The sequence below is a fragment of the Anomaloglossus baeobatrachus genome, chromosome 3 (genome assembly GCF_048569485.1).
Source record: "Anomaloglossus baeobatrachus isolate aAnoBae1 chromosome 3, aAnoBae1.hap1, whole genome shotgun sequence".
In the NCBI taxonomy this organism is placed as follows: Eukaryota; Metazoa; Chordata; class Amphibia; order Anura; family Aromobatidae; genus Anomaloglossus; species Anomaloglossus baeobatrachus.
This window is the reverse complement of record NC_134355.1, coordinates 640,660,661-640,685,304: the sequence shown is the minus strand read 5'-3', so window position 1 is coordinate 640,685,304 and position 24,644 is coordinate 640,660,661. Positions and strand designations below refer to the sequence as shown.

Sequence of the window (24,644 nt, the reverse complement as noted above, 5' to 3'; positions counted from 1 at the left end):
CTCTAGCTCTCTTGCCCAGAGTCCTGCGCAAGATCAGAATGGAGGGCCGTCAGGTCATCCTCATTGCTCCGGACTGGCCCAGGCGAGCTTGGTACCCAGACCTGCTCCATCTGTCCGTAGAGGTGCCGTGGCATCTTCCGGACCGTCCAGACCTTCTCTCACAAGGTCCGTTTTTCCGCCAGAATTCTGCGGCTCTCAGATTGACGGCGTGGCTTTTGAGTCCTGGATCTTGACGACTTCTGGTATTCCTCCTGAAGTCATCTCCACTATGACTCGGGCTCGGAAGTCTTCCTCGGCCAAAATCTATCACAGGACCTGGAAAATTTTCCTGTCCTGGTGTCGCTCTACCGGCCATGCTCCTTGGCCTTTTTCCTTGCCGACCCTTTTGTCCTTTCTACAGTCCGGTCTGCAGCTAGGACTATCCCTCAATTCTCTCAAGGGACAAGTCTCGGCTCTGTCAGTGTTGTTCCAGCGGCGTATCGCCCGGCTGGCTCAGGTGCGCACCTTCATGCAGGGCGCGTCTCACATCATTCCGCCTTACCGGCGGTCCTTGGATCCCTGGGACCTCAATCTGGTCCTCACGGCCTTGCAGAAACCCCCCTTTGAGCCTCTTAGGGAAGTTTCTTTGTCTCGTCTTTCACAGAAAGTGGTCTTTCTAGTGGCAATAACTTCCCTCAGGAGAGTCTCTGATTTGGCTGCGCTCTCTTCGGAGTCTCCTTTTTTTTGGTTTTTCATCAAGACAAGGTGGTTCTCCGTCCGACTCCGGACTTTCTCCCTAAGGTGGTTTCTCCTTTCCACCTTAACCAGGACATTTCCCTGCCTTCTTTTTGTCCGGCTCCTGTTCATCGCTTTGAAAAAGCGTTGCATACTCTGGATCTGGTGCGGGCGCTCCGGATCTATGTGTCTCGCACCGCTGTTCTTAGGCGGTGCACCTCTCTTTTTGTGCTAACCACAGGTCGGCGTAAGGGCCTCTCGGCTTCTAAGCCGACCTTAGCTCGTTGGATTAGGTCGGCCATTTCCGATGCCTACCAGTGTACTCAGGTGCCTCCCCCGCCGGGGATCAAGGCACACTCGACCAGAGCTGTCGGTGCCTCTTGGGCTTTCAGGCACCAGGCTACGGCGCAGCAGGTCTGTCAGGCTGCCACTTGGACTAGCCTGCATACCTTTTCAAAGCACTACCAAGTGCATGCTCATGCTTCAGCAGATGCGAGCTTGGGCAGACGCATCCTTCAGGCGGCTGTCGCCCATTTGTGAAGTTAGGTTCCGCCTACTTCTCAGTTTTCTGTTTATTCCCACCCATGGACTGCTTTGAGACGTCCCAATGTCTGGGTCTCCCATAGGAACGATAAAGAAAAAGAGAATTTTGTTTACTTACCGTAAATTCTTTTTCTTATAGTTCTGTATTGGGAGACCCAGCTCCCTCCCTGTTGCCTGTTGGCAGTTTCTTGTTCCGTGTGTTATCACCGGCTGTTGTTGTAGACAGAGGTTCCGGTTGTTCCGGTTCTTGCTCTGTCTCTACTTGTGGGTGGCTATTCTCCTTCAGCTTTTGCACTAAACTGGCTGGATCTGGTTAGCCAGGGGGTGTATATGCTCAGAGGGAGGAGCTACACTTTTTAGTGTAGTACTTTGTGTGTCCTCCGTAGGCAGAAGCTAAACACCCATGGTCTGGGTCTCCCAATACGGAACTATAAGAAAAAGAATTTACGGTAAGTAAACAAAATTCTCCTTTTTGGAGAGGGGGGGGGGGGTAAAAATGCACAAACGCTGCATCTTTGTGGTCAAAAAAAGGCAGCGTACGCACGCTGCCTAAGAAGAGTAGTGAGGGAAGGATAGGGAATTTTTAATGGAAGTATATTAGAAAAAAGTTTAAATTATGGTACTAAATATATGGGGATTTAGAATTAATAGTGCTATAACCCTCGGACCACCCCTTAAATACAAAAAAAGTTATCAAGTGAAACCCTTATATCCTTATAGTCTGTGATCTCTTCAGTGAACAAATAAATTGCGCAAGGAGACATCCATACTATCAACTACAAATTAGATTTGCAACGACATTTTCTTACTACCCTCATGTAAATGGGAAATCCCCCCCCCCCCCCCCTTCCCCAGTCCCACAAAGTCTCTGCCAGGTTTCTTGGGGTTTGGCAACACGATGACTTTTTCAGGTGGAATCCGCCCGAAATCTGCCTGAAAAATCACCTGTAAAATTAACATACTGTATTTTTCGCACTATAAGATGCACTTTTGTTCCCCCGAATAAACGGATTATATTCTGCATAGCCCAGGGGAGGTGGGGGCAGCTCTGGAGCGGTGCTGAGGCAAGGCTGGTGGAGGCTGCAGGAGGCAGCGTTGGATCTCCTGCTCCCGCTCATATAATATGCACTGCCACTGTCCATCACCGTGGTGCTGAGATACCGCACCGCTTTGATGGGCTGGGGGAGTGACGCATATTATATGTGCCTGCGCCCCCCCCTTTGATCACACATGCCCCCCCCCCGAGTTAGCTATGGCCCCCATGCTGCTGCCCCATCCCAAATTAAGCTTTATTTGCCTCCTCCAGCGCTGATCTCCCGGTGTCTCCCCGGTCTCCCTGCTGCCGCTGTGATCAGGCACGCAGAGATGATGATGTCTCTGCTGTGCCGATCACATGACCGGCACAGAGACGTAGGAAGTGGAGGAGCTCAGCGGCACGGAGGGAGACACGAGGGAGGACAGCACTGGAGAAGGTAAAGTAAAGTGTTTATTTTACTATGGGCAGCAGCATGGGGGCCATATCTAACACAGGGGGACGTGTGCCGACCATAGGGGACCATGGGCAGCACGGGGACGTGTGCCATCCATAGGGGACCATGGGCAGCACAGGGGGACGTGTGCCATCCATAGGGGACCATGGGCAGCACAGGGGGACATGTGCCATCCATAGGGGGCCATGGGCAGCACTGGGGGACGTGTGCCATCCATAGGGGACCATGGGCAGCACTGGGGGATGTGTGCCATCCATAGGGGGCCATGGGCAGCACAGGGGGATATGTGCCATCCATAGGGGTCTGTGGGCAGCACAGGGGGATGTGTGCCAGCAATGGGGGACCTGTGGCATTACTGTGGAACGTGTGCCAGCAAAAGGGGGCTATATTCTATATAAGGGGGCCATATCCAGATTAAGGGGGCTAAGTTTAGGATGGGGGGGGCTATGAGGGGCATATACCCTATATGATTTGTCAGACAGACATGGCATTAGAAGACGGACCCCATTTAACATTAAAAAAAAATCCCTCTTCCTTCACCAAATTTGGGGGTGCGTCTTATAATCAGGTGCGTCTTATAAAGCGAAAAATACGGTAATACACAGCAATGTCAAAACTACATCGCTGTGCGTGTATTCTGTTTTATGTCAACTTTTGTTTGGAAACCATGAGCGACATTCTTTTGTGGCGGTTTCCGTCCACTCTCTATATGTCACAGTACGGCCTAAAAGATGCCAGCAGAGGATCCGCCGCAAGAACGACAGCAGAACTGCTAGTGAGTCCATTTACTTGACGCCAAATTTATTTTACAGTTTGGCAGTATGGACCAGAAACTGGCATTGGCCACACGTATACGCGGACATGTGCTCCCTTTGGCTTTACAGATGTACGGTTGTCGGGTAATTCAGAAAGCCCTGGAATCCATATCTCCAGATCAGCAGGTAAGTGGGTCATGTATAACCAGAGGGCAGACTAGTTTTTGGGGTGTGTTTTTTTTTTTTTTTTTTTTTTTTGTTTTTTTTTTTTTTCTCTCTATCAATAGAGCTTGGTAAGGGCTTGTTCTTTGCATTTTGTGTTTCTTAAAAAAATTAAATTTTTTGAGGTTTTTTTTCTTCTCTACCTGGGTACTTGAACATGACTACTTGATCGCTTATGCTTTATTCTGCCATATTACTGTATTGCCATGTATAGTGTAATTAACATTTTCCTATCGGAGCACTGGGATGGCAGCTATGAGGGTCTCCAGCAGCACCCTGGCTGCCATGATAGCCCAACAGCTCCCCACGATTGCGTTGCGCCTGCAACCATTATATTGAAACTCTGCTGTAAATGGGTAAACAGCCGCTTTCTGCATCTGCCCAGTACGGAGTCGGTGACTGAGCCTGCTCCATATGCACTGGACAAGACCTATGCTGATGTCATAGCTCATTAAGGGGTTTATAAATGTTGCTTTTGATTAACTATATTGATCACACGATTTTATGTAATCTGGTGTCTGACGACTCTTCCAGAGCGAGATGGTGAAGGAGCTGGACGGACATGTTCTGAAATGTGTGAAGGATCAGAACGGGAACCACGTGGTCCAGAAATGTATTGAATGTGTCCAGCCCCAGGCCCTCCAGTTCATTATTGACGCCTTCAAAGGACAGGTGTGTGGCGTGTCTGTCCATCTCCCCAAATGTCAAGAGCAGAGGGCGTAAGAATTGAGGACCCATATTTACCAGGAGTACAAAGGGGCACTGTTTAACACGTTTAAGGGGATTTCCCTCTACTTGTTCACCCACTTGCGATATATCATAGCTCTTCAAAATACCTTTTGTAATATAGTTGTATTAGATGTATAGCTTATAAGCATATCTCAGCAGGGATCACATAGTACTGGATTGTTATGCAGATTCCTCCTCTTCCTCCTCTGTTATGTCCGATACTTCCTTTTCCGGCACAGAAATCAGACCAAATGAAAGGACGTTGTCATTGTTCTCCTGATGGTGGGTGTAATCACCTGAGCATGCATCCTGAACAATTAGTCTGCATCACACAATCTGAGCTAACAGTTTCATTTAGCAGGGGCTGACACCTTTGCTAGTGAAGTGCTGCGATCTACATTTCAAAAGTAAAGAGTTTGGGTAATCCAATCACTGACGTGAACAGATGAAAAGTGCCGAAATTTGCATAACAAAAACAATGGCAGGCCTTTACTGACTATCTGGCTCCTACCCTGTGCTGCTCTGACACTTTGTATCACCCAATTATCTTTGTCAGAACTGTTTCTATAGCAAGAAGTTTAAGTGGAAAATGGAGAGGGTGTGCCAAGTGCTCTTTCACAGGCCACTGCTATGCATGATGGAACTTGTATAATAGAGCACAGTAAGGCTGGAGAGAGGAAGGGATCGATGTAAACAATAGGGCTGCGGACACGAAGAGATGCTATCTGCTTGATAGGAGGTTTATATTACTATGGTAATAGTATGGATGCATTTAGTGGCTCATAATAGCACGATTGAATAAAAAAGGAAATGAGTTAGGGTCATGGATAACCTCTTTCATTTTTTAATATTCCCTTTCCCCCCAGGTGTACGTTCTTTCCACTCATCCATATGGCTGTAGAGTGATACAGCGCATTCTGGAGCATTGCACCACCGAGCAGACCATGCCCATTCTGGAGGAGCTACATCAGAGCACAGAGCAGCTGGTGCAGGTACTGCCGCTCTTCATATTCCTCGGCTGTGTGCCAGCTTTACTATGGTTTCCTATCAGAGGCCAGTTAGTGTCTCCAATCTGAATGTACCTTTTTATAAGGCTCTGTGCACATTTGTGCTGGTTTAGAGCCTCTTTTGGCAAATTCTTTGACAACAAAAAGAGCACCATAGAGCAGCACAGCCGATATGGCAGGTCTGGTTTATAAATCACATAGCAAGTCAGCAGGATGCTTTACCTGCCATTGTAAAACTAAGGCCGTTTTTTGGAAGGAAGGAACCTAGAAATGTACTATACATAAAACTGTTAAAGGTCCCTATGTTTATTTTTCACAAGTTCCATCTTTATCCTTAGAGACTGCAGATGTGTGGGCATCTGATCTCACTCAAAAATCTACTCTATGACAATAAGTTGGAGCACAACCTTGCAGGGTAGATTTTTGAGCAATCGCTGGGGGGGCCAGATCTGCACCAATCTACAGGTTAAACTCCTTTTCACCTTTTCAGTTCACCCCCGGCTTTGCTATGCACAGCAGCACTTGGCTCACCGAGCGCTCCTTTGTAGTCATAGAATCATAGAATATTAGAGTTGAAATGGACCTCCTGGGTCATCTAGTCCGACCCCCTGCTCAAAGCAGGATTCACGAAATCATCCCAGACAGATGTCCATCCAACCTCTTTTTAAAGACTTCCATTGAAGGAGAACTCACAACCTCTTGTGGCAGCCTGTTCCACTCATTGATCACCCTCACTGTCAAAAAGTTTTTTTCTAATATCTAATCTGTGTCTCCTCCCCATCAGTTTCATCCCATTGCTTCTAGTCTTTCCTTGTGAAAATGAGAATAAAACTGATCCCTCTACAGTGTGACAGCCTTTAAGATATTTGTAGACAGGTATTGTCTCCTCTCAGTCTTCTCTTTTGCAAGCTAAACAATCCGAAATCCTGTAACCGTTCCTCATAGGACATGGTTGGCAGACCAGTCACCATTCTGGTCCCTCTTCTCTGAACTTGCTCCAGTTTGTTGATGTCTTTTTGTGGTGCCCAGAACTGGACACAATATTCCAGATGAGGTCTGACCAAAGAGGAGTAAAGGGGGATAATGACTTCACGTGATCTAGACTGTATGCTTCTGTTAATACATCCTAGAATGGTGTTTGCCTTGTTTGCTGCTGCGTCACACTGTTGACTCATGTTCAGTCTGTGATCTATTAGTATACCTAGGTCTTTTTCACACATGTTGTTGGATAGCTCTATTCCTCCCATGCTGTATATGCTCTTTTCATTATTCTTGCCAAGATGTATGACTTTGCATTTCTCCCTGTTAAAAATCATTCTATTAGTTGCTGCCCATTGTTCCAGTTTGTTTAGATCTTGTTGAATCCTCTGTCTCTTCTCTAGTATTAGCTATTCCTCCTAACTTTGTGTCATCGGCAAATTTAATCAGTTTACCCTTAATACTTTCATCTAAATCATTGATAAAAATGTTGAACAACACTGGGCCCAGGACAGAGCCCTCTGGTACCCCACTTGAGACAGTCTTCCAACTGGATGTGCAGCCATTTATGACCACTCTTTGACTCCGATCACTGAGCCAGTTACGAATCCATCAAACAGTTGCCTTGTCCATTCCACACTTGGTCATTTTTTCAATAAGGATTGTATGAGATACTTTGTCAAATGCTTTACTGAAGTCAAGATATACCAGCCAGATATACCTGCCAGCCACTGCTTGGCCTCTCCGACTGCTTTTCTCTAGGAGAACGAAATGTCCCATGGCAGCATCTGTTAGGGGAAGGCAGACCGTGCCCCCCTACACACTAAACTGTCAGATGGACCCGTTAATATTGGTGGGTTTGGGCGTCGTTAAAGTTAATATTTCTGAGGACCTTTGCTTGCATTGTGTTTTCAAAAACTTCACTTGCAAATTGACAAGGCACACTTCATAGATTGTCAGGGGATGCTGGTTGGTTTGAGCCATGAAGCCTGCAGACTTGTGAATGCAGCTCTGGAGTATTCTGCCACTTGACAGTTCAGAATTGAAACAAAAAAAAAAAAAGTAAATGCAATGTATTTACTAAATAAGGCTGGTTTCACACTACGTTTATTTAACATCCGTCCATAACGTTATTTTAGCGGAAAAGCGGATCCAGTGCAAATGCGTTTTCACTTCAATGCATTTGCAATGGACTCGCGTCCACCTGCGTTCACCTGCGTTTGCGTGCGTTATAGTGAGGATCCGGTGACTTGCAGTTTTTTTAACATCTTTCAAAAACGCTACTTGTAGCGTTTTTGAGCTCCGTCCAAATACTGCAAGTCACCGGATCCTGACTAAACAGCACGCAAACGCAGGTGAACGCTGGCGTGCTGATAGACAGGATCCTGCTTGCTCTACTGAGCATGCCCAGAACCAGTCTCGTGTGATCTGTCTCTCTCTCCTCCTCCCTCCCTCCCCCTCTCTCTCTCTCTCTCTGTCTTTCCCCCTTCCTCTCCTCCCTCTCTCTCCCACCTGAGAGCTGCGGACACTCGTAACCAAGGTAAATATCGGGTAACCACTTCTCTTAGTTACCCGATGTTTACGTTGGTTACGTGTGCAGGCAGCCCTGCTCCTAGCAGCTGCAGACACTCGTAACCAAGATAAATATCGGGTATCCAAGCCCGATGTTTACCTTGGTTACGAGCGTCTGCAGCTGTCAGATGCCGGCTCCCAGTCTAGTTCCCCTCACTCCCGATCACATGACTCCAATGCCCGCCCCTAAACATCCAGTGACAGGATCCTGCAAAATAGACATGCGTTTGCATGCGTTTTTTGCTGTAAAAGCAGGATCTGCTTTTGCAGCAAAAAAACGTTCCTGACGCATGTTAAATAAACGTAGTGTGAAACCAGCCTAAGATCACTTTTTACAAGCAATCGACATGTAGCTATCTACAGTATGTATTCCCATTATAACATTTGATGTTTAGGGCTTGTTCACACAGTGCGTTTTTACCCGCGTTTTTTTTTTTTGTTTTTGCTGGAGAAATTTCTTGAGGAAATGGCTGTAACCTTTCTGCAGATATTTCCCAGCAAAACCTATGGAATAAAAATTAGCTGTGCACACACTGCGTTTTTACCCGCGTTTTTCTTGCGTTTTTGCTGCAGAAATTTCTTGAGGAAATGGTTGTAACCTTTCTGCAGACATTCCCCAGCAAAACCTATGGAAGAAAAAAAATAGCTGTGCGCACGCTGCGTTTTTTTTTCTCAAGAACATTCTTTCTGCAGAATTTCTTGATAAGAATGAGCATGTCACTTCTTTTCTGCAGGTATCTGCGTTTTTTGCCATAGATAATGTTAAAAGGTTGGTTCCTGCGGAGAAACCGCGGCAAAAACGCATCAAAACCGCATGCGTTTTTCGGTGCGTTATTGGTGCGTTTTTTGACCGCAAGTGCGCTAATCTTTCAGACTCGAAATTTCTTGAGAAAAATCCTTTGTTCTAGTGTGAACAGCCTTCTGGTTGTGTGAAATAGTGGAAAAATGAAGAGCACTCACCGATGGTTGCTGTGCAAATAGGTGGAGGTTTATTCACAAGTGCGGCATTACATGTGATGGCAGGCGGGGAGGGAGCAGGACGGGGCGGCACGTCAGATGACGGCCGTTTCGCGTTTTCGTTTCGCAAGAGAGTGCGAAACGGCCGTCGTCTGACGTGCCGCCCTGTCCGTTCCCTCCCCGCCTGCCATCACATGTAATGCCGCACTTGTGAATAAACCTCCACCTATTTGCACAGCAACCATCGGTGAGTACTCTTCATTTTTCTACTATTTCACACAGTGGATCATGTTGCGTTCTTTTTGAAGTAGCACCCCGCAGCTGCGCTTATGTTCTTCCAGCATCAGTGCTTCTGTTGCCTATATATTTTATTTTTATTTTTTATTTTTTTTTAGCTGCGTTCAGCGTTATGGCTGTGTATGTTTTAAGGGTTTTTTTTCCCCATGTGTCGCTACATATAGAGTAGTGCCCTGTCCTCCTTACCTTGTGGAAGAGCCTTCTGGTTGGATTGCTATAATCTCCCGACTGCACTAAATCTCTGGCCCAGTCCTCTCCATTTTGTGGTTTTCCAGATTTTGCAAAACTACCTCCCCAGCTGCTCGATCCTGCCCATAAATACTGTGTAACCCGCTGCCCTGTAGGGGCCATTGATGGATTGTCTGCTAACCACCAAGTCCTAAAACAAAGCTTTACATCTGTCATTTATTGCAAAAAACAAGAGCACTAGGAGTACTGATGCAAAATAGTATAAATTTATTAAGTATTTATATATAAATGACAAAAATGGGTTATTATGTATATATAGCTAAATAGCAGGTACCGCCCAAGTGGGCATATACATGTGACATGAGGAAAAATCAAGTAATGGACAAATGCAAGAAGCATGGGAAGGAGGGAAGTGACAGTGTAGTTTGAGCTCATATGGTATCTGTGGAAACAGGGCTACATATGTCACTTACTCCTCCCGGAAGAAGCGGGTATTTCCCACGAAACAGCCGTCGGAGGTCCCCTCTGGGCTGGCCTGGCTCCAATGAACCACCACTATTCTGGTAAGCGATTAGCTATACATGGCATGGGCTCTATTTATTCTGCTACTTCACCATTTCATATGTAGCCCTGTTTCCTGCTATTTAGCTATATATACATATGTGATTGAGTCTATGGATGTTATTTACTCATATCAGTGATAACCTAACCTTTCAATTTGGTTACCTTGAACCATCATAGTGAAACAGTGTATGATTTGAGCCTAAGCTGTGTCCTTGCCTGTTACTGTGTTCCTCATTGTGGTCAGTGGGACCCAGATTTTTATCCCCTGAACCTATGCTTGTATATGTCCTATAACCCTTTTTTGTCATTTATATATAAATACTTAATAAATTTATACTATTTTGCATCAGTACTCCTAGTGCTCTTGTTTTTTGCATATCTTTTGGAGTGTGCTGTCTCGGTGGCCACACTGGAGGGTTCCATCATGTCCTGTCCGGTGTGACCCATGTGAGACCTTTTAATTGTGACCATGTGGCTATTTGTTTGGATCTGTCATTTATTGCAGGACCAGTATGGGAATTATGTCATCCAGCATGTGCTGGAACATGGCCGGTCAGAGGACAAGAGCAAGATTGTGTCTGAGATCAGAGGAAAAGTCTTAGCACTGAGCCAGCACAAGTTTGCTAGGTAAGAATTGAGAAAAACTCACTTTTTGTATGAGGTGGGCTTTCTTCACAACCACCCATAAATGATCGCTCGACATCCTCTTTTCTTTTGCTCACTTGTCAGCTTTACCGTATAGATTGGGAGAGTATGAGCAGAGTCCTGTCATCATTTCCGCTATCAATGAGTTGCGCTTGGTTCACGTTTTATCTATGCTGAGAATTTCTGCTTGTGGTTGCATTCCAATTCCCTGAAACCTTTGAAGGATCCAGTCACTATAGTAGGGCAGGGGGTCACTTGGCTCCTGGCTTTTTCTTTTCCACTCTTATCACCTCTAATCTTGCTGTCCTCTATATCCTCCATGTCTCCTCAGTAATGTCGTAGAGAAATGTGTCACTCACTCATCCCGGGCGGAGAGAGCACTGCTGATAGATGAGGTTTGCTGCCAGAACGATGGTCCTCACAGTGCCTTATACACCATGATGAAGGACCAGTATGCAAACTACGTGGTGCAGAAAATGATTGACATGGCAGAGCCCGCTCAGCGCAAAATCATCATGCATAAGGTAAATAAAGGGCTTTTCTGTGATCTGAAAATGAGTTTATAGGGCATAAATAACATAACGTGGAGGTAAAAAGGAAAAAAAAAAAAAAGTTAATTTTGGGGAAGAAAACATTGGTTGGGGGGGAAAGTAAGAGAGTCAATAGACTGGTCAAAAAATCGGCACGAGAAACCATATGAGACCGAGATTGAGAAAAGAGGGAAAATGCTAAAGGGGCCATATCCGCAGTCACAAACCTGTCATATACCGAAGAGTTAGATATTCTGGATGTCCACCGGGACAACCTCAGCAAACATTATAGATGCTGGCAGAACGACTGTCGGTACACCTCTAGAAGACATGCTTTAGGCCCTGGAGAACACATTTTAATTATTTCTGTCTTAGTCCTATAGAACTGTAGGACAAAATGCTAGGATATGGTGGAGACCACCGTAGGGGATGAGATAGGGTGAGAGCCGAACATAAGTACTAACCCAACCACCGGACTTGGGGCTTTGTCAGGAAATCCATACATCTCTGAACAGAGCCTAAAAAGGGGTGCTGCATCTGATAGGGTTGATGATGCGAGAATCCATAGGAAGATAAGCATGCAAGATGATGAGTCAGCTGGAAGAAGGATCTGATGTGTCCAGACTTATATGTCGTCTGTGAACTACTGTCCTGGTGTCTGTGATCTGTGGAAAAGGCGCGCAGAGACACTTTGAATGCTTAGTGTGTGAGTGCATTTCATAGCGTGTATCGGCTAAGGAAATATTAATGGCTTGAGTGAGGCTGTTGACCATGTTCTTCGATTAGAGGAGTGGTCTGTGCTCAGGTAAGAAAATAATCCAAAAGAAATTGATCTGCCAGCAATAAAAGCTGGACAAAGGCTACCTGGACAGAGGTATCTACTGGAGGATTGACGCCAACTGGTGGCTAGAGAAATAGCCTTGAAAGCTAGAAGAAGGCATGTACCGAGAGGTCTCTGATGGCAGGCCGGAGTGACCCTGAGAAGTGGGCAGAATTCCTTCTGATTTAACTGTACAAAAATTTGTACTGAAAGTTCTGTTTGTTGTACGGACTCACCTGGGAAGCGGCTAGGGTACAGTTTGTTCGCCTATGCGATACCACCCCCTAATGGATCTGTTTTCTGGACTGACTCACCTGAGGGAATTGGTCAGGTTACCAGCTATTCAGTCTTTGCAATGTGCCACGTTGAGGGGACTTGTCTTACTGGGTGGATTGATTAGGAAGTGGTGAGAGAACAGCCATGACAAGGCTCTGTTTTTTGGTCTGTCTCACCATGGGAATACTGTTTGGCTTACTTTTTAAGAGGGCTCTGGTTCATTCAATCTGGGAAGTGGTCAGAAATGGTCAGATTTGCTTGTGTGATATGCCATGCTGAGAGGCGCTTTGCTAGGTGACCTTATTACGCTGGGAGGTGGCTAGAGTACTGTTAAGTTTGCTTCATGGTACGCCATACTACTGGTTGATGGTGTGACTACTCTTGCAAGTGGTCAGAAAAGTGTCATGTCCACTTATGCATCTTGGGGGAACTTTGCTACATCATCTGACTACTCTGGGAAGTGGCCCAAGTACTACTTGGTCCTCTTGTGTGATGCACCATATCTAAAGGCATCCTACTGTTTTTTTGTTTGACTCGCTCTAGGAAATGGATAGAGCCATTTAACCCATTTGCACAAAACTTCATACTAAGAGGTCTTTGTGTGTTGGCGCTCTGACCACTTCCCACAGTGAGTTCCCCTGTCTGGTTTACTTGTGCAGTATGAGATACTGCTGGTGGGTCTGACTCACCCTGGGAAGTGGCCTGAGTACCAGAAGCTTTAGAGAAGGAGAGACTATGACAATAACCAAAGATTGGGACACATTGGTTAGCTCAGACATCGACTGAGAATCAGCTACAGCCCCTATAGGGGGGAGCGCTCTCATTGTTGGCCACGGGGGGGGGCTGCGGTGGCACAGAGTAGGTGCAAGTTGTGAGAAGTAGCCCTGAGGAAAATGTAAGCTTGCACATGGGCGCATGCGAAGTGTGAGGCTTGGTAGGATGGCTTGTGGCGCTCTCTGGGATGGAGCCAGGAGGAGAAGTGGGTTACTAGGTCGGCCCTGTGTTAGTCCCTAGGGCAGATCGACCTATTCAGTCCGAGAGACAGCTGGGACCTGGCTGGTGATGTGGGTAGACTTTGCCTATTGGAGCAGGACAGTAAACTCTTCCCAGCAGATGTAGGATGGGCTCTGATGGTGTAATCTTCCTGCAGTGCAAGAATAGCGACATCCCAATGGAAGGAAAGGTCTTCCTCCTCTTAAGCAGGGAAGCAGGAAAATGGCTCTACATAGACAAACAGGGCAGTGGATGGGAACAAGAACACGTGAGAATGACGCACATGACCCATACTGGCTGTAGGGTATCAGGATGGAGCCAATAGAGCACAGAAAATTGACTCGCGGAAGTTTGACTGGCTTAAGGTGATGTGGAGATGGCCCACTGGGAGCTGGCTAGGCTGCAATAGACGTGGGGGACTAAACTTTATCTTGATCCCACCGAAGTGCCGGCACATGGGAGGAAGTGTTGGTGTGCAACAAGGGCTAGAGTTCAAGAGTCCTCTGGAGCTGTGAGAATTCCGGAGCGCAGGGGACAGTCTGTCCTGACGAGGCAATTTGAGGTTTCTTGACCCATCGATGCACCATGTTGTGGTAAGTGGGCGATCAGGAGATGAGGACAAGCACCACCTGCCTGATCACTTGGATGTGGTTGCATTAGCCAAGAGCTCCTGCCATCCAGACCAGACAGGACAGCTGACCATTTTAGCACTATGTTCTGTCTATAATGGGGTGATGGAGACCACCATTTGTTGCTTTTTTTTCCATTTGCATTTCCCTACTGAAAGGATAAGGGACAAACGTGTGGGCCTCAGACCTGTGTCTACCTCCTACGTGACACTAAGCTAAAGTGTTTTTTTCCGGTATCTGCAGGTGGTCGTAGTCTGCAGCGAGGAGCTGATGTCTATAATTCTTAGTGGTGGCCTCCTGGTGGCAGCAGTATACACCCAACTGACCAAGAAAGGAACATGTCCACACATCAGATACAGGGAAGAGCTCCCTACAGGATGGGAATAAAGCCCAATAAAATAGCACACTTTTATTTTTATTTTTCTTTTTCGCTCCTAATTGGGAGACCCAGACAGTGGGTGTATAGCTACTGCCTCTGGAGGCCGCACAAAGAACTACACTTAAAAGTGTAAGGCCCCTCCCCTTCTGGCTATACACCCTCCCGTAGGAGTACGGATTCCTCAGTTTTAGCTTTGTGCGCAGGAGGTCAGACACGCACGCATAGCTCCATTGTTTTTAGTCAGCAGCAGCTGCTGACTATGTCGGATGGAAGAAAAGAGGGCTCATACAGGGCTCCCAGCATGCTCCCTTCTCACCCCACTGTATGTCGGAGGTGTTTGTAAGGTTGAGGTACCCATTGCGGGTACGGCGACAGGAGCCCACATGCTGATTCCTTCCCCATCCCTTTTTACAGGGCTCTGGGTGAAGTGGGATTTACCGGTCTCCAGGCACTGAGACCGTGCTCCATCTACAGCCCCTGGAGAAGATGCTGGATGGAGCGGAGTACATCAGGGACATGGCCCTGCTTCCTCAAGGTACTCTGTGTCCCCGTGCATTTGGCGCTCACACCGCAGCATGCTGGGTGTTGTAGTGCGCCGGGGGACATCAGCGCTACGGCGCTTGTGCCATGGCCTCATTCAGCTTCGCTGAAGCAGGCACACGTCTGGGAATCGGTCGCGCCGGCCGCTGGGACTGCGGCGCGGCTGGCACTTGTAGTGCGCCGGGGACTTCAGCGCGGCCTGCGCTTTTACGGCGGCCGCGCTGATAACTCGAGTCCCCGGCTTTTGCGGCCTGCTTCCGTTCGTTCCCGCCCCCAGACCTGCCAGTCAGGAGAGGGGCGGGACGCTGGCCACTTCTGGGAATCGGTCGCGCCGGCCGCTGGGACTGCGGCGCGGCTGGCACTTGTGGTGCGCCGGGGACTTCAGCGCGGCCCGCGCTTTTACGGCGGCCGCGCTGATAACTCGAGCCCCCGGCTTTTGCGGCCTGCTTCCGTTCGTTCCCGCCCCCAGACCTGCCAGTCAGGAGAGGGGCGGGACGCTGGCCAGTGCATCAGCGCCGAGGGCTGGAGTCGTTTTTACATACTCCAGCCCTCACAATCGGCACAGAGGGGACACTGTTTCCCGCACTTTTGTTTGGAAACTCCCACGGACCGCCCCTCTCCACAGACGCCGGCAGCCATTCCTGCTGACACGCTGAGCTGCAGAGGGGAGCCGGGGAGACCCAGACAAGGATTTCTGCGCCTCTTACCCGCTATTCAGCGGGCGGTAAGCAGCCCTCAGGGCTCACCCCCTCTTGTGCCAGTACTATTCTTAGTATTTTGTTTCTACAAATACTTGGTATTACATAGCGCTGGTCGCCCTTTGGCTATAGACTCTCTCACATTGCAGAGAGCCAGCAGCATGTCGTCCGTAAAACGCAAGGGTGCCAAGGCACAGACATTATATGCTTCCTGCACCGCATGTGGGACTTTTCTACCGGCAGGCTCCACGGACCCCCATTGTGTGCAGTGCTCGGCCCCTGCGGCGCTTGCGCAGTCGGGACCTCTGCTGGACGTGACCCAGGGTGTACCACCTGTGAATGCTGTCCAGGTGACAGGAACTGAGTTTGCAGCTTTTGCTGACAGAATGTCTCTCACTATGTCACAAATTCTTGACACATTGCGAGCTAGGCCTGTACTTCAGGCCACGGACACTGTGCAATCATTGCCCCCTGGTCCCCCTCAGCTGAATTACCTCCAAGCTCCGGGACGGGCATCTACACCTCAGGGTGAAGACTCTGACTCGGACGATGGCCCCGGGCAGCCTAAGCGGGCTCGCTATGACGGGCCTTCACATTCATCTCAATGGTCAGGATCCCAGCGAGATGAATCTATGGGTGATGAGGCGGACGTAACTGATCAGGATTCTGATCCTGGGACCGCTCTCAATCTAGATACACCAGATGGTGACGCCATAGTTAATGATCTTATATTTAACATCAATAAGATGTTAAATATTTCCCCACCAGCTCCTCTTGCAGAGGAGTCAGCTTCGCAGCACGAGAGAATCCATTTCAGATACCCTAAGCGTACGTTAAGCACTTTTCTGGACCACGCTGACTTTAGAGACGCAATCCAGAAACCCCACGCTTATCCTGAAAGGCGTTTTCCTAAACGGCTTAAAGATACACGCTACCCTTTTCCCCCTGAGGTGGTCAAGGGTTGGACCCAGTGTCCAAAAGTGGATCCTCCAATTTCCAGGCTGGCAGCTAGATCCTTGGTTGCAGTTGAAGATGGAGCGGCACTTAAAGATGCCACTGACAGGCAGATGGAGCTCTGGCTGAAATCCATCTATGAAGCAATTGGAGCGTCATTGGCGCCTTCGTTTGCGGCCGTATGGGCACTCCAAGCTATCTCAGCCGGGCTTGCGCGAGTCGACTCAGTCACACGTGCATTTGCCCCGCAGGTAGCACCATTGACCTCGCAAATGACGGCATTCGCGTCGTACGCGATTAATGCTGTTCTTGACGCTACAAGCCGCACGGCAGTGGCGTCAGCCAACTCCGTTGTTTTGCGTAGGGCCCTGTGGTTGAGACATTGGAAAGCAGATTCTCATTCCAAGAAGTGCTTAACCAACTTGCCTTTTTCTCGTGACCGATTGTTTGGAGAGCGTTTGGATGAAATCATCAAACACTCCAAGGGTAAGGACTCATCCTTACCGCAACACAGACAAAACAAACCCCAACAGAGGAGGGGTCAGTCTGGTTATCGGTCCTTTCGAGGACCGGGCAGGTCCCAATTCGCCTCGTCAAAAAAGACTCAAAAAGACCAGAGACGCTCAGATTCTTGGAGGTCTCAGTCACGCCCAAAAAGGACAGCCGGAGGAACCGTTGCCAAGACGGCGTCCTCCTGACTTGCAGTCTCCGATTCCCACACCCGCGGTCGGTGGGAGGCTTTCCCACTTTGGCGACATTTGGCTGTCACGCGTCAAAGACCGTTGGGTGAGGGATATTCTGTCTCACGGGTACAGGATAGAGTTCAGTTCTCGTCCGCCAACTCGTTTCTTCAGAACTTCTCCACCACCAGACCGAGCCGATGCTCTGTTGCAGGCGGTGGCCGCTCTAAAGGCGGAAGGAGTGGTGACCTCCGTCCCTCTTCAGGAACAAGGTCACGGTTTTTACTCCAATCTGTTTGTGGTCCCAAAAAAGGACGGTTCGTATCGACCCGTCCTGGATCTAAAGTTGCTCAACAGACATGTAAAAGTCAGGAGGTTCCGGATGGAATCCCTACGCTCCGTCATAGCCTCAATGTCTCAAGGAGATTTTCTAGCATCAATAGATATCAAAGATGCGTATCTCCACGTGCCGATTGCACCAGAGCATCAGCGTTTCCTACGCTTCGTCAACGAACACCTGCAGTTCGTAGCGTTACCTTTCGGTCTGGCAACAGCCCCCCGGGTCTTCACCAAGGTCATGGCAGCAGTAGTAGCTGTTCTGCACTCGCAGGGTCACTCGGTCATCCCGTATCTAGACGACCTGCTTATAAAGGCACCCTCTCAAGAGGCATGCCAGCACAGTCTGAAGGTGGCACTAGACACTCTCCAGAGTTTCGGGTGGATTATCAACTTTCCAAAGTCTCATCTAACCCCGACCCAATCTCTGACTTATCTTGGCATGGAGTTTCATACTCTCTCAGCGATAGTGAAGCTTCCACTGGACAAGCAGTGTTCGCTACGGACTGGAGTGCAATCTCTCCTTCAGAGCCAGTCGCACTCACTGAGGCGCCTCATGCATTTCCTAGGAAAGATGGTAGCAGCAATGGAGGCAGTCCCGTTCGCGCAGTTTCATCTGCGCCCTCTACAATGGGACATCCTACGCCAATGGGATGGGAAATCGACGTCCCTCGACAGGACTGTTTCCCTCTCTCAGACTGCCAAGGACTCTCTGCGTTGGTGGCTTCTCCCCACCTCATTGTCACAGGGAAAGTCGTTCCTTCCCCCGTCCGGGGCAGTGGTCACGACGGATGCGAGCCTTTCAGGGTGGGGAGCGGTGTTTCTCCACCACAGGGCTCAGGGGACGTGGACTCAGGAAGAGTCCACCCTGCAGATCAATGTTCTGGAAATCAGAGCAATCTATCTTGCCCTGCGAGCCTTCCAACAATGGCTGGAAGGCAAGCAGATTCGGATTCAGTCGGACAATTCCACGGCGGTGGCGTACATCAACCACCAAGGGGGAACACGCAGTCGCCAGGCTTTTCAAGAAGTCCAGCGGATTTTGATGTGGGTGGAAAGCAGAGCGTCCACCATATCCGCAGTTCACATCCCAGGCGTGGAAAACTGGGAAGCAGACTTTCTCAGTCGCCAGGGCATGGACGCAGGAGAATGGTCCCTTCACCCGGACGTGTTTCAGCAGATCTGTTGCCGCTGGGGGACGCCGGACGTCGATCTCATGGCGTCACGGCACAACAACAAGGTCCCGGTTTTCATGGCACGGTCTCACGATCACCGAGCACTGGCGGCAGACGCCTTGGTTCAGGATTGGTCGCAATTCCGACTCCCCTATGTGTTTCCACCTCTAGCATTGTTACCCAGAGTTCTCCGGAAAATCAGGTCCGACTGCCATCGAGCCATACTCGTCGCTCCAGATTGGCCAAGAAGGTCGTGGTACCCGGATCTGTGGCATCTCACGGTAGGCCAACCGTGGACACTACCAGACCGTCCAGATTTGCTGTCTCAAGGGCCGTTTTTCCATCTGAATTCTGCGGCCCTGAACCTGACTGTGTGGCCATTGAGTCCTGGATCCTAGCGACCTCAGGTTTATCTCATGAAGTTGCTGCCACAATGAGACAGGCTAGAAAACCATCCTCAGCTAAGATCTATCACAGGACGTGGAAGATATTCTTAGCGTGGTGCTTGGCTCAAGGGTTTTCCCCCTGGCCATTTGCATTGCCAATTTTTCTTTCCTTCCTGCAGTCTGGGTTGGAAAAAGGTTTGTCGCTTAGCTCTCTTAAGGGTCAAGTCTCCGCGCTATCTGTATTCTTTCAGAAGCGCTTGGCACGGCTTTCTAAAGTACGCACGTTTCTCCAAGGAGTTCGTCATATCGTTCCTCCTAACAGACGGCCATTGGAACCCTGGGATCTGAACAAGGTTCTCATTGCTCTCCAGAAGCCGCCTTTCGAGCCTTTGAAAGAGGTTTCCCTTTCTCGGCTTTCACAAAAGGTGGTTTTTCTTGTGGCGGTCACGTCTCTTCGGAGAGTGTCAGAGCTGGCGGCGTTATCTTGCAAATCTCCCTTCCTGGTGTTTCACCAAGACAAGGTAGTACTGCGTCCAATTCCAGAGTTTTCTCCCAAGGTGGTTTCTTCCTTTCATCTCAATCAGGATATCACTTTGCCATCTTTGTGTCCGCATCCAGTTCACCAATTTGAAAAGGGTTTACATCTGTTGGACCTGGTGAGAGCACTCAGGATTTACATCTCTCGCACGGCGTCTCTACGCCGTTCTGATGCGCTCTTTGTCCTAGTCGCTGGTCAGCATAAGGGATCGCAAGCTTCAAAATCCACCCTGGCGCGGTGGATAAAGGAACCAATTCTTCACACATACCGTTCTGCTGGGCTTCCGATTCCATCTGGACTGAAGGCCCATTCTACCAGAGCCGTGGGTGCGTCCTGGGCATTGCGGCATCAGGCTACGGCTCAGCAAGTGTGCCAGGCGGCTACCTGGTCGAGTCTGCACACGTTTACCAAACACTATCAAGTGCATACCTACGCTTCGGCAGATGCCAGCCTAGGTAGACAAGTCCTTCAGGCGGCGGTGGCCCACCTGTAGGAAGAGGCTGTCTGACAGCCCGTTCTTGGGGTATCTTTTTACCCACCCAGGGACTGCTTTTGGACGTCCCACTGTCTGGGTCTCCCAATTAGGAGCGAAAAAGAAGGGAATTTTGTTTACTTACCGTAAATTCCTTTTCTTCTAGCTCCAATTGGGAGACCCAGCACCCGCCCTATTTGTTCTTAGGGTTTCGTTTTTCGGGTGCACATGTTGTTCATGTTGTTTCTTAAGTTCTCCGATCTCGTTATCGGATTGAATTTGTTTTTGAAACTGTTATTGGCTTTCCTCCTTCTTGCTTTGGTACTAAAACTGAGGAATCCGTACTCCTACGGGAGGGTGTATAGCCAGAAGGGGAGGGGCCTTACACTTTTAAGTGTAGTTCTTTGTGCGGCCTCCAGAGGCAGTAGCTATACACCCACTGTCTGGGTCTCCCAATTGGAGCTAGAAGAAAAGGAATTTACGGTAAGTAAACAAAATTCCCTTCTTTCCCCATCCGGAAGGGTCCACTTCTTTTGTATCTGGTGTGTGGACATGTTCCTCTTGTGTCGTGGGTTTGTCCACTGGCTCGGTATTATTGAAGATGCCATTGTATTGTATGGTCTCTGCCTTATTGCCTTATTTTGGGAACACCCTGCATTTGTCTACAAGCCCATGCGGCATTTTTAATGTTTTGATCTTTTTATCAGTATCTTTTGTATAGTAATGTGTGCATTTTGTGATACTTGCCGTACACATACTGTGAAGGAAATCCTTGTAAGTTTGCCCACTGACAAAGACATGAACAGTCTATATAATATTAAGGTTAATTTTAACAGTGCGAGAATATCCAAAATAAAATCCAGAAACTCACATTGTATAAATTATATAAATTTATTTGCATTTTGCAGAGAGTAATAAGTATTTGATCCCCTACCAGCCACTAAGAGTTCTGGCTCCTACAGACACTTAGACGCTCCTAATCACCTCGTTACCTGCATTAGACACGGTCTTACATTGTCCCCTGTATAAAAGACTCCTCTCCACAGACTCTATTAATCAGTCAGACTCTAACCTCTACAACATGGGCAAAGCCAAAGAGCTTTCTAAGGATGTCAGGGACAAGATCATAGACCTGCACAAGGCTGTAGTGGGCTACAAAACCATAAGTAAGACGTTGGGTGAGAAGGAGACAAGTGTTGGTGGAATAGTAAAAAAAAATGGAAGAATACAAAATGACTGTCCATCGACATCGATCTAGGGCTCCATGCAAGATCTCACCTTGTGGGGTATCCAGGATCATGAGGAAGGTGAGAGATCAGCCTAAAACTACACGGGGGGAACTTGTTAATGATCTCAAGGCTGCTGGGACCACTGTCACCAAGAAAACCATTGGTAACATGTTACGTCGTAATGGCTTAAAATCCTGCAGTGCCCGCAAAGTCCCACTGCTCAAGAAGGCACATGTGCAGCCGGCCCGTCTGAAGTTTGCTAATGAACACCTGGATGATTCTGAGAGGGATTGGGAGAAGGTGCTGTGGTCACACGAGACAAAAATTGAGCTCTTTGGCCTTAACTCAACTCGCCATGTTTGGAGGAAGAGAAATGCTGCCTATGACCCAAAGAACACCATCCCCTTTGTCAAGCATGGAGGTGGAAACATTATGTTTTGGGGGGTGTTTCTCTGCTAAGGGCACAGGACTACTTCACCGCATCAATGGGACAATGGATGGAGCCTTGTACCATAAAATCCTGAGTGACAACCTCCTTCACTCCGCCAGGACATTAATAATGGGTCATGGCTGGGTCTTCCAGCACAACAATGACCCAAAACATACAGCCAAGGCAACAAAGGAGTGGCTCAAAAAAAGCACATTAAGGTCATGTAGTGGCCTAGCCAGTCTCCCAACCTTAATCCCATAAAAAACTGAAGCTCCGAGCTGCCAAGCGACAGCCTCAAAATCTTAATGATTTAGAGATCTGCAAAGAGGAGAGGAGCAAAATTTCTCCTGACATGTGCACAAACCTCAACAACTACAAAAAACGTATATATTATAAAACGTATATATTATAAAAGGTATATATTATAAAAGCTTCAACCTCTACAAGAAATAACCATTTATTTTTTTTCTCTCCTAGATCCGACCGCACATCACAACATTGCGTAAATACACGTATGGGAAACACATACTGGCCAAGCTGGAGAAATACTACATGAAGACTAGCAGCGATCTGGGGCCAATGGTTGGACCATCGAACGGCATGCTCTAGGGAAAGCCAAGAATTGAGAGCGCAGTCCTCACATTACACCCGCCATGAACGAGGGCCCTCCCACCTCGCTTTTTCTCATCTTAGCTGACGTGTTCCACACTATTTATTGTCCTCCCTCCTTGTACATTTGGGGCTTCCCTCCAGCTACCGTGGGAGACTTACCCAGCCGCCTCACTGGCACCAAACCAGAGCCTGTAAATGATGTAATTGTATCAAGCTGTCACATATTTTGTAAATTTTTACCTTGTAAAGTTCCTGTAAAAAGTGGTAGTTTTTAAAGGGAAAGTACAGTATTTTAATAATGCTGGTATGCCGGTCGGGTCAGTCTCCCATCAGCTCGGGGGGGTTAATCTGTAAATAGAGGTCTAATCTTATTTTGTGACATAAATTCATTTATTTCTTTTAAACTTTTTTTTTTATTTTTTCCTCTGTCTTCTTGAACTACTTTTCATTGTTTCCACAGGCGCGTTGGCACATAAAGAATTGAAAATTTAAAGGGGATGTCCAAAATCAATCACAAAGTGGCTGGGGGGGAGTCCTATATGAAGTATAAGTTACCGGTTACATCTTTAGTTTTTCCTCCGCTGTTCTGTTTACTTAGTCCTCATGTCATGTGGTCGCACCGGGGTAATACAGCTTATGTAGTTCTCCACCACCCAAACTTCTGCCCACTTTCTGGTTGATATAAAGTAACCTACACACAGTCAGCTCTTCTGTTCCTCCTCCATACCGTCCCCAAATTTAAGTGGTGTGCGTTTACTCTGTTAATGTATTCATGTGTGTCCAGGGGGTATAATAATTTCGTGTGTGTGTCACACTGCACCCTCTTGAGTGTTAATACTTAGTAGTTTGTTTATTCATGCCTTTCCAGGAAGAATAACAGAGTAACAAAGGCAAAATGCTAAGAGAAGATGCCTAAAAAATAATTTTATGAGGAGTACAAGAATGTCGTAACACAGGCATGTGAGGAGAGGTGACGACTCTTTATTTAAGCCCACCAATCACCAGGATTTTCCTATGTAACCTAAAGCCAGTGCTTTACTGGCACTATCAGGCTGATTCTATATATACCTTTAGGTGTCAGCTAGTTTAGTTTTTGAAACAAGCAAGTAAAGCTTGCAGAAGAAAGTTTTTTGATTGGCAGCAGCTGCTGATCAGCTAATAGCTGGGGTGAGTTTTGATAGTGATTCCCGCCCCCTTGCCTGTCCCTTCTCCCCCTATCTTTTATTTATGATTTCATTATTACAAGGGTTTTACTATTGGTGACTAGAAGGACCTGTGCTGATGTCATACCCATGTGACCAGAAGGGGTGGGGTCTCAGCCAACAAATATATTGATGCTTCCTGGTATCTGCTATATTGGCTGAGGGTATGACATCATCACAGGTCCTTCTAGTCACTTAGTAAGAGGCGGGGCCTCAGCCAACATAGCTGATACCAGGAAGCAACATTATTTTTTTGGTTGGCTGAGGTCCAGCCCTTTCTGGTCACATGGGTATGACATCAGCATGGTCCTTCAAAACCCACCCCAACTATTAGCTGCTGCCAATCAAAAAACTGTTCATTTTACAAACTTGCTTGTGTTTCAAAAGCTATACATCCCGAGCTGACCACTAAAGGTATGTATAGAATCAGCATGATAGTACCAGTATAGCACTGACTTTAGGTTAGATAGTAAAATCCTGGTGATTGGTGTGCTTTAAGCCAAGGAAGTGTTCATAGGATGGCAGCCTAGGGACCAGCGACACAGCCCCAAGAGGTCGTGTTGGTAGCCATGCTTTCCCCATTAATGACCACTGACGGGGTCGTATTATGAGAAGGACTGTGCGGTATCTTCAGTCTCAGTCAAGTAATTCTTTAGTGTAAATACCCTAAGTCTTAGCTTTGAGTCACCCTCTTAGAGAGACGGGGGCCTAATCCAAAAGCGCATAGCCCTATCGAGAATAAGGGGTATTCCGAGATTATACCACGGGTTGCGCTATTTCGGGGGGGGGGTTCTAACTCTACCTCGCCTTAGTTTATTAATTTTAGGCTGCCATCCTATGAATGATTGTTGTGTGTAGGTCCTGGATTCACATGACGTTCCACCGATTGGTCTACAAATTACTAAACTACAAGGACGCAGCCCGTCAGTGTCCGAGCCACTGTTCTCAGCCTCGAAACGACAAACACGAGCATTCACTTAATGTACGCAGGCCTGGAGGTCCAAGTATTGCATTAGCTCGCTCACTTTACTGCCTGTTGGAAAGACTTGTCTGTGGATAAACAGCTGTGATTAATCAAATTTTTTATTTATTTAATTTTTTTT

General features: G+C 47.8%; 1 protein-coding gene across 4 annotated transcripts in view; it reads left to right on the top strand.

The window, feature by feature from the left end:
- The window catches only part of PUM2 (pumilio RNA binding family member 2), a 162,047-nt gene extending 138,067 nt beyond the window's left edge, over positions 1-23,980 (top strand). For all 4 annotated transcript variants that reach the window (XM_075341143.1, XM_075341142.1, XM_075341141.1 and 1 more), the window contains exons 17-22: positions 3,560-3,688; positions 4,259-4,396; positions 5,320-5,445; positions 10,523-10,644; positions 10,994-11,186; positions 22,205-23,980. In XM_075341143.1, the coding sequence (XP_075197258.1) occupies positions 3,560-3,688; positions 4,259-4,396; positions 5,320-5,445; positions 10,523-10,644; positions 10,994-11,186; positions 22,205-22,336 (840 nt within the window). In that variant the 3' untranslated portion in view covers positions 22,337-23,980. The remainder of the gene's footprint in view (positions 1-3,559; positions 3,689-4,258; positions 4,397-5,319; positions 5,446-10,522; positions 10,645-10,993; positions 11,187-22,204) is intronic.
- The last annotated feature ends 664 nt before the right edge of the window (positions 23,981-24,644 follow it).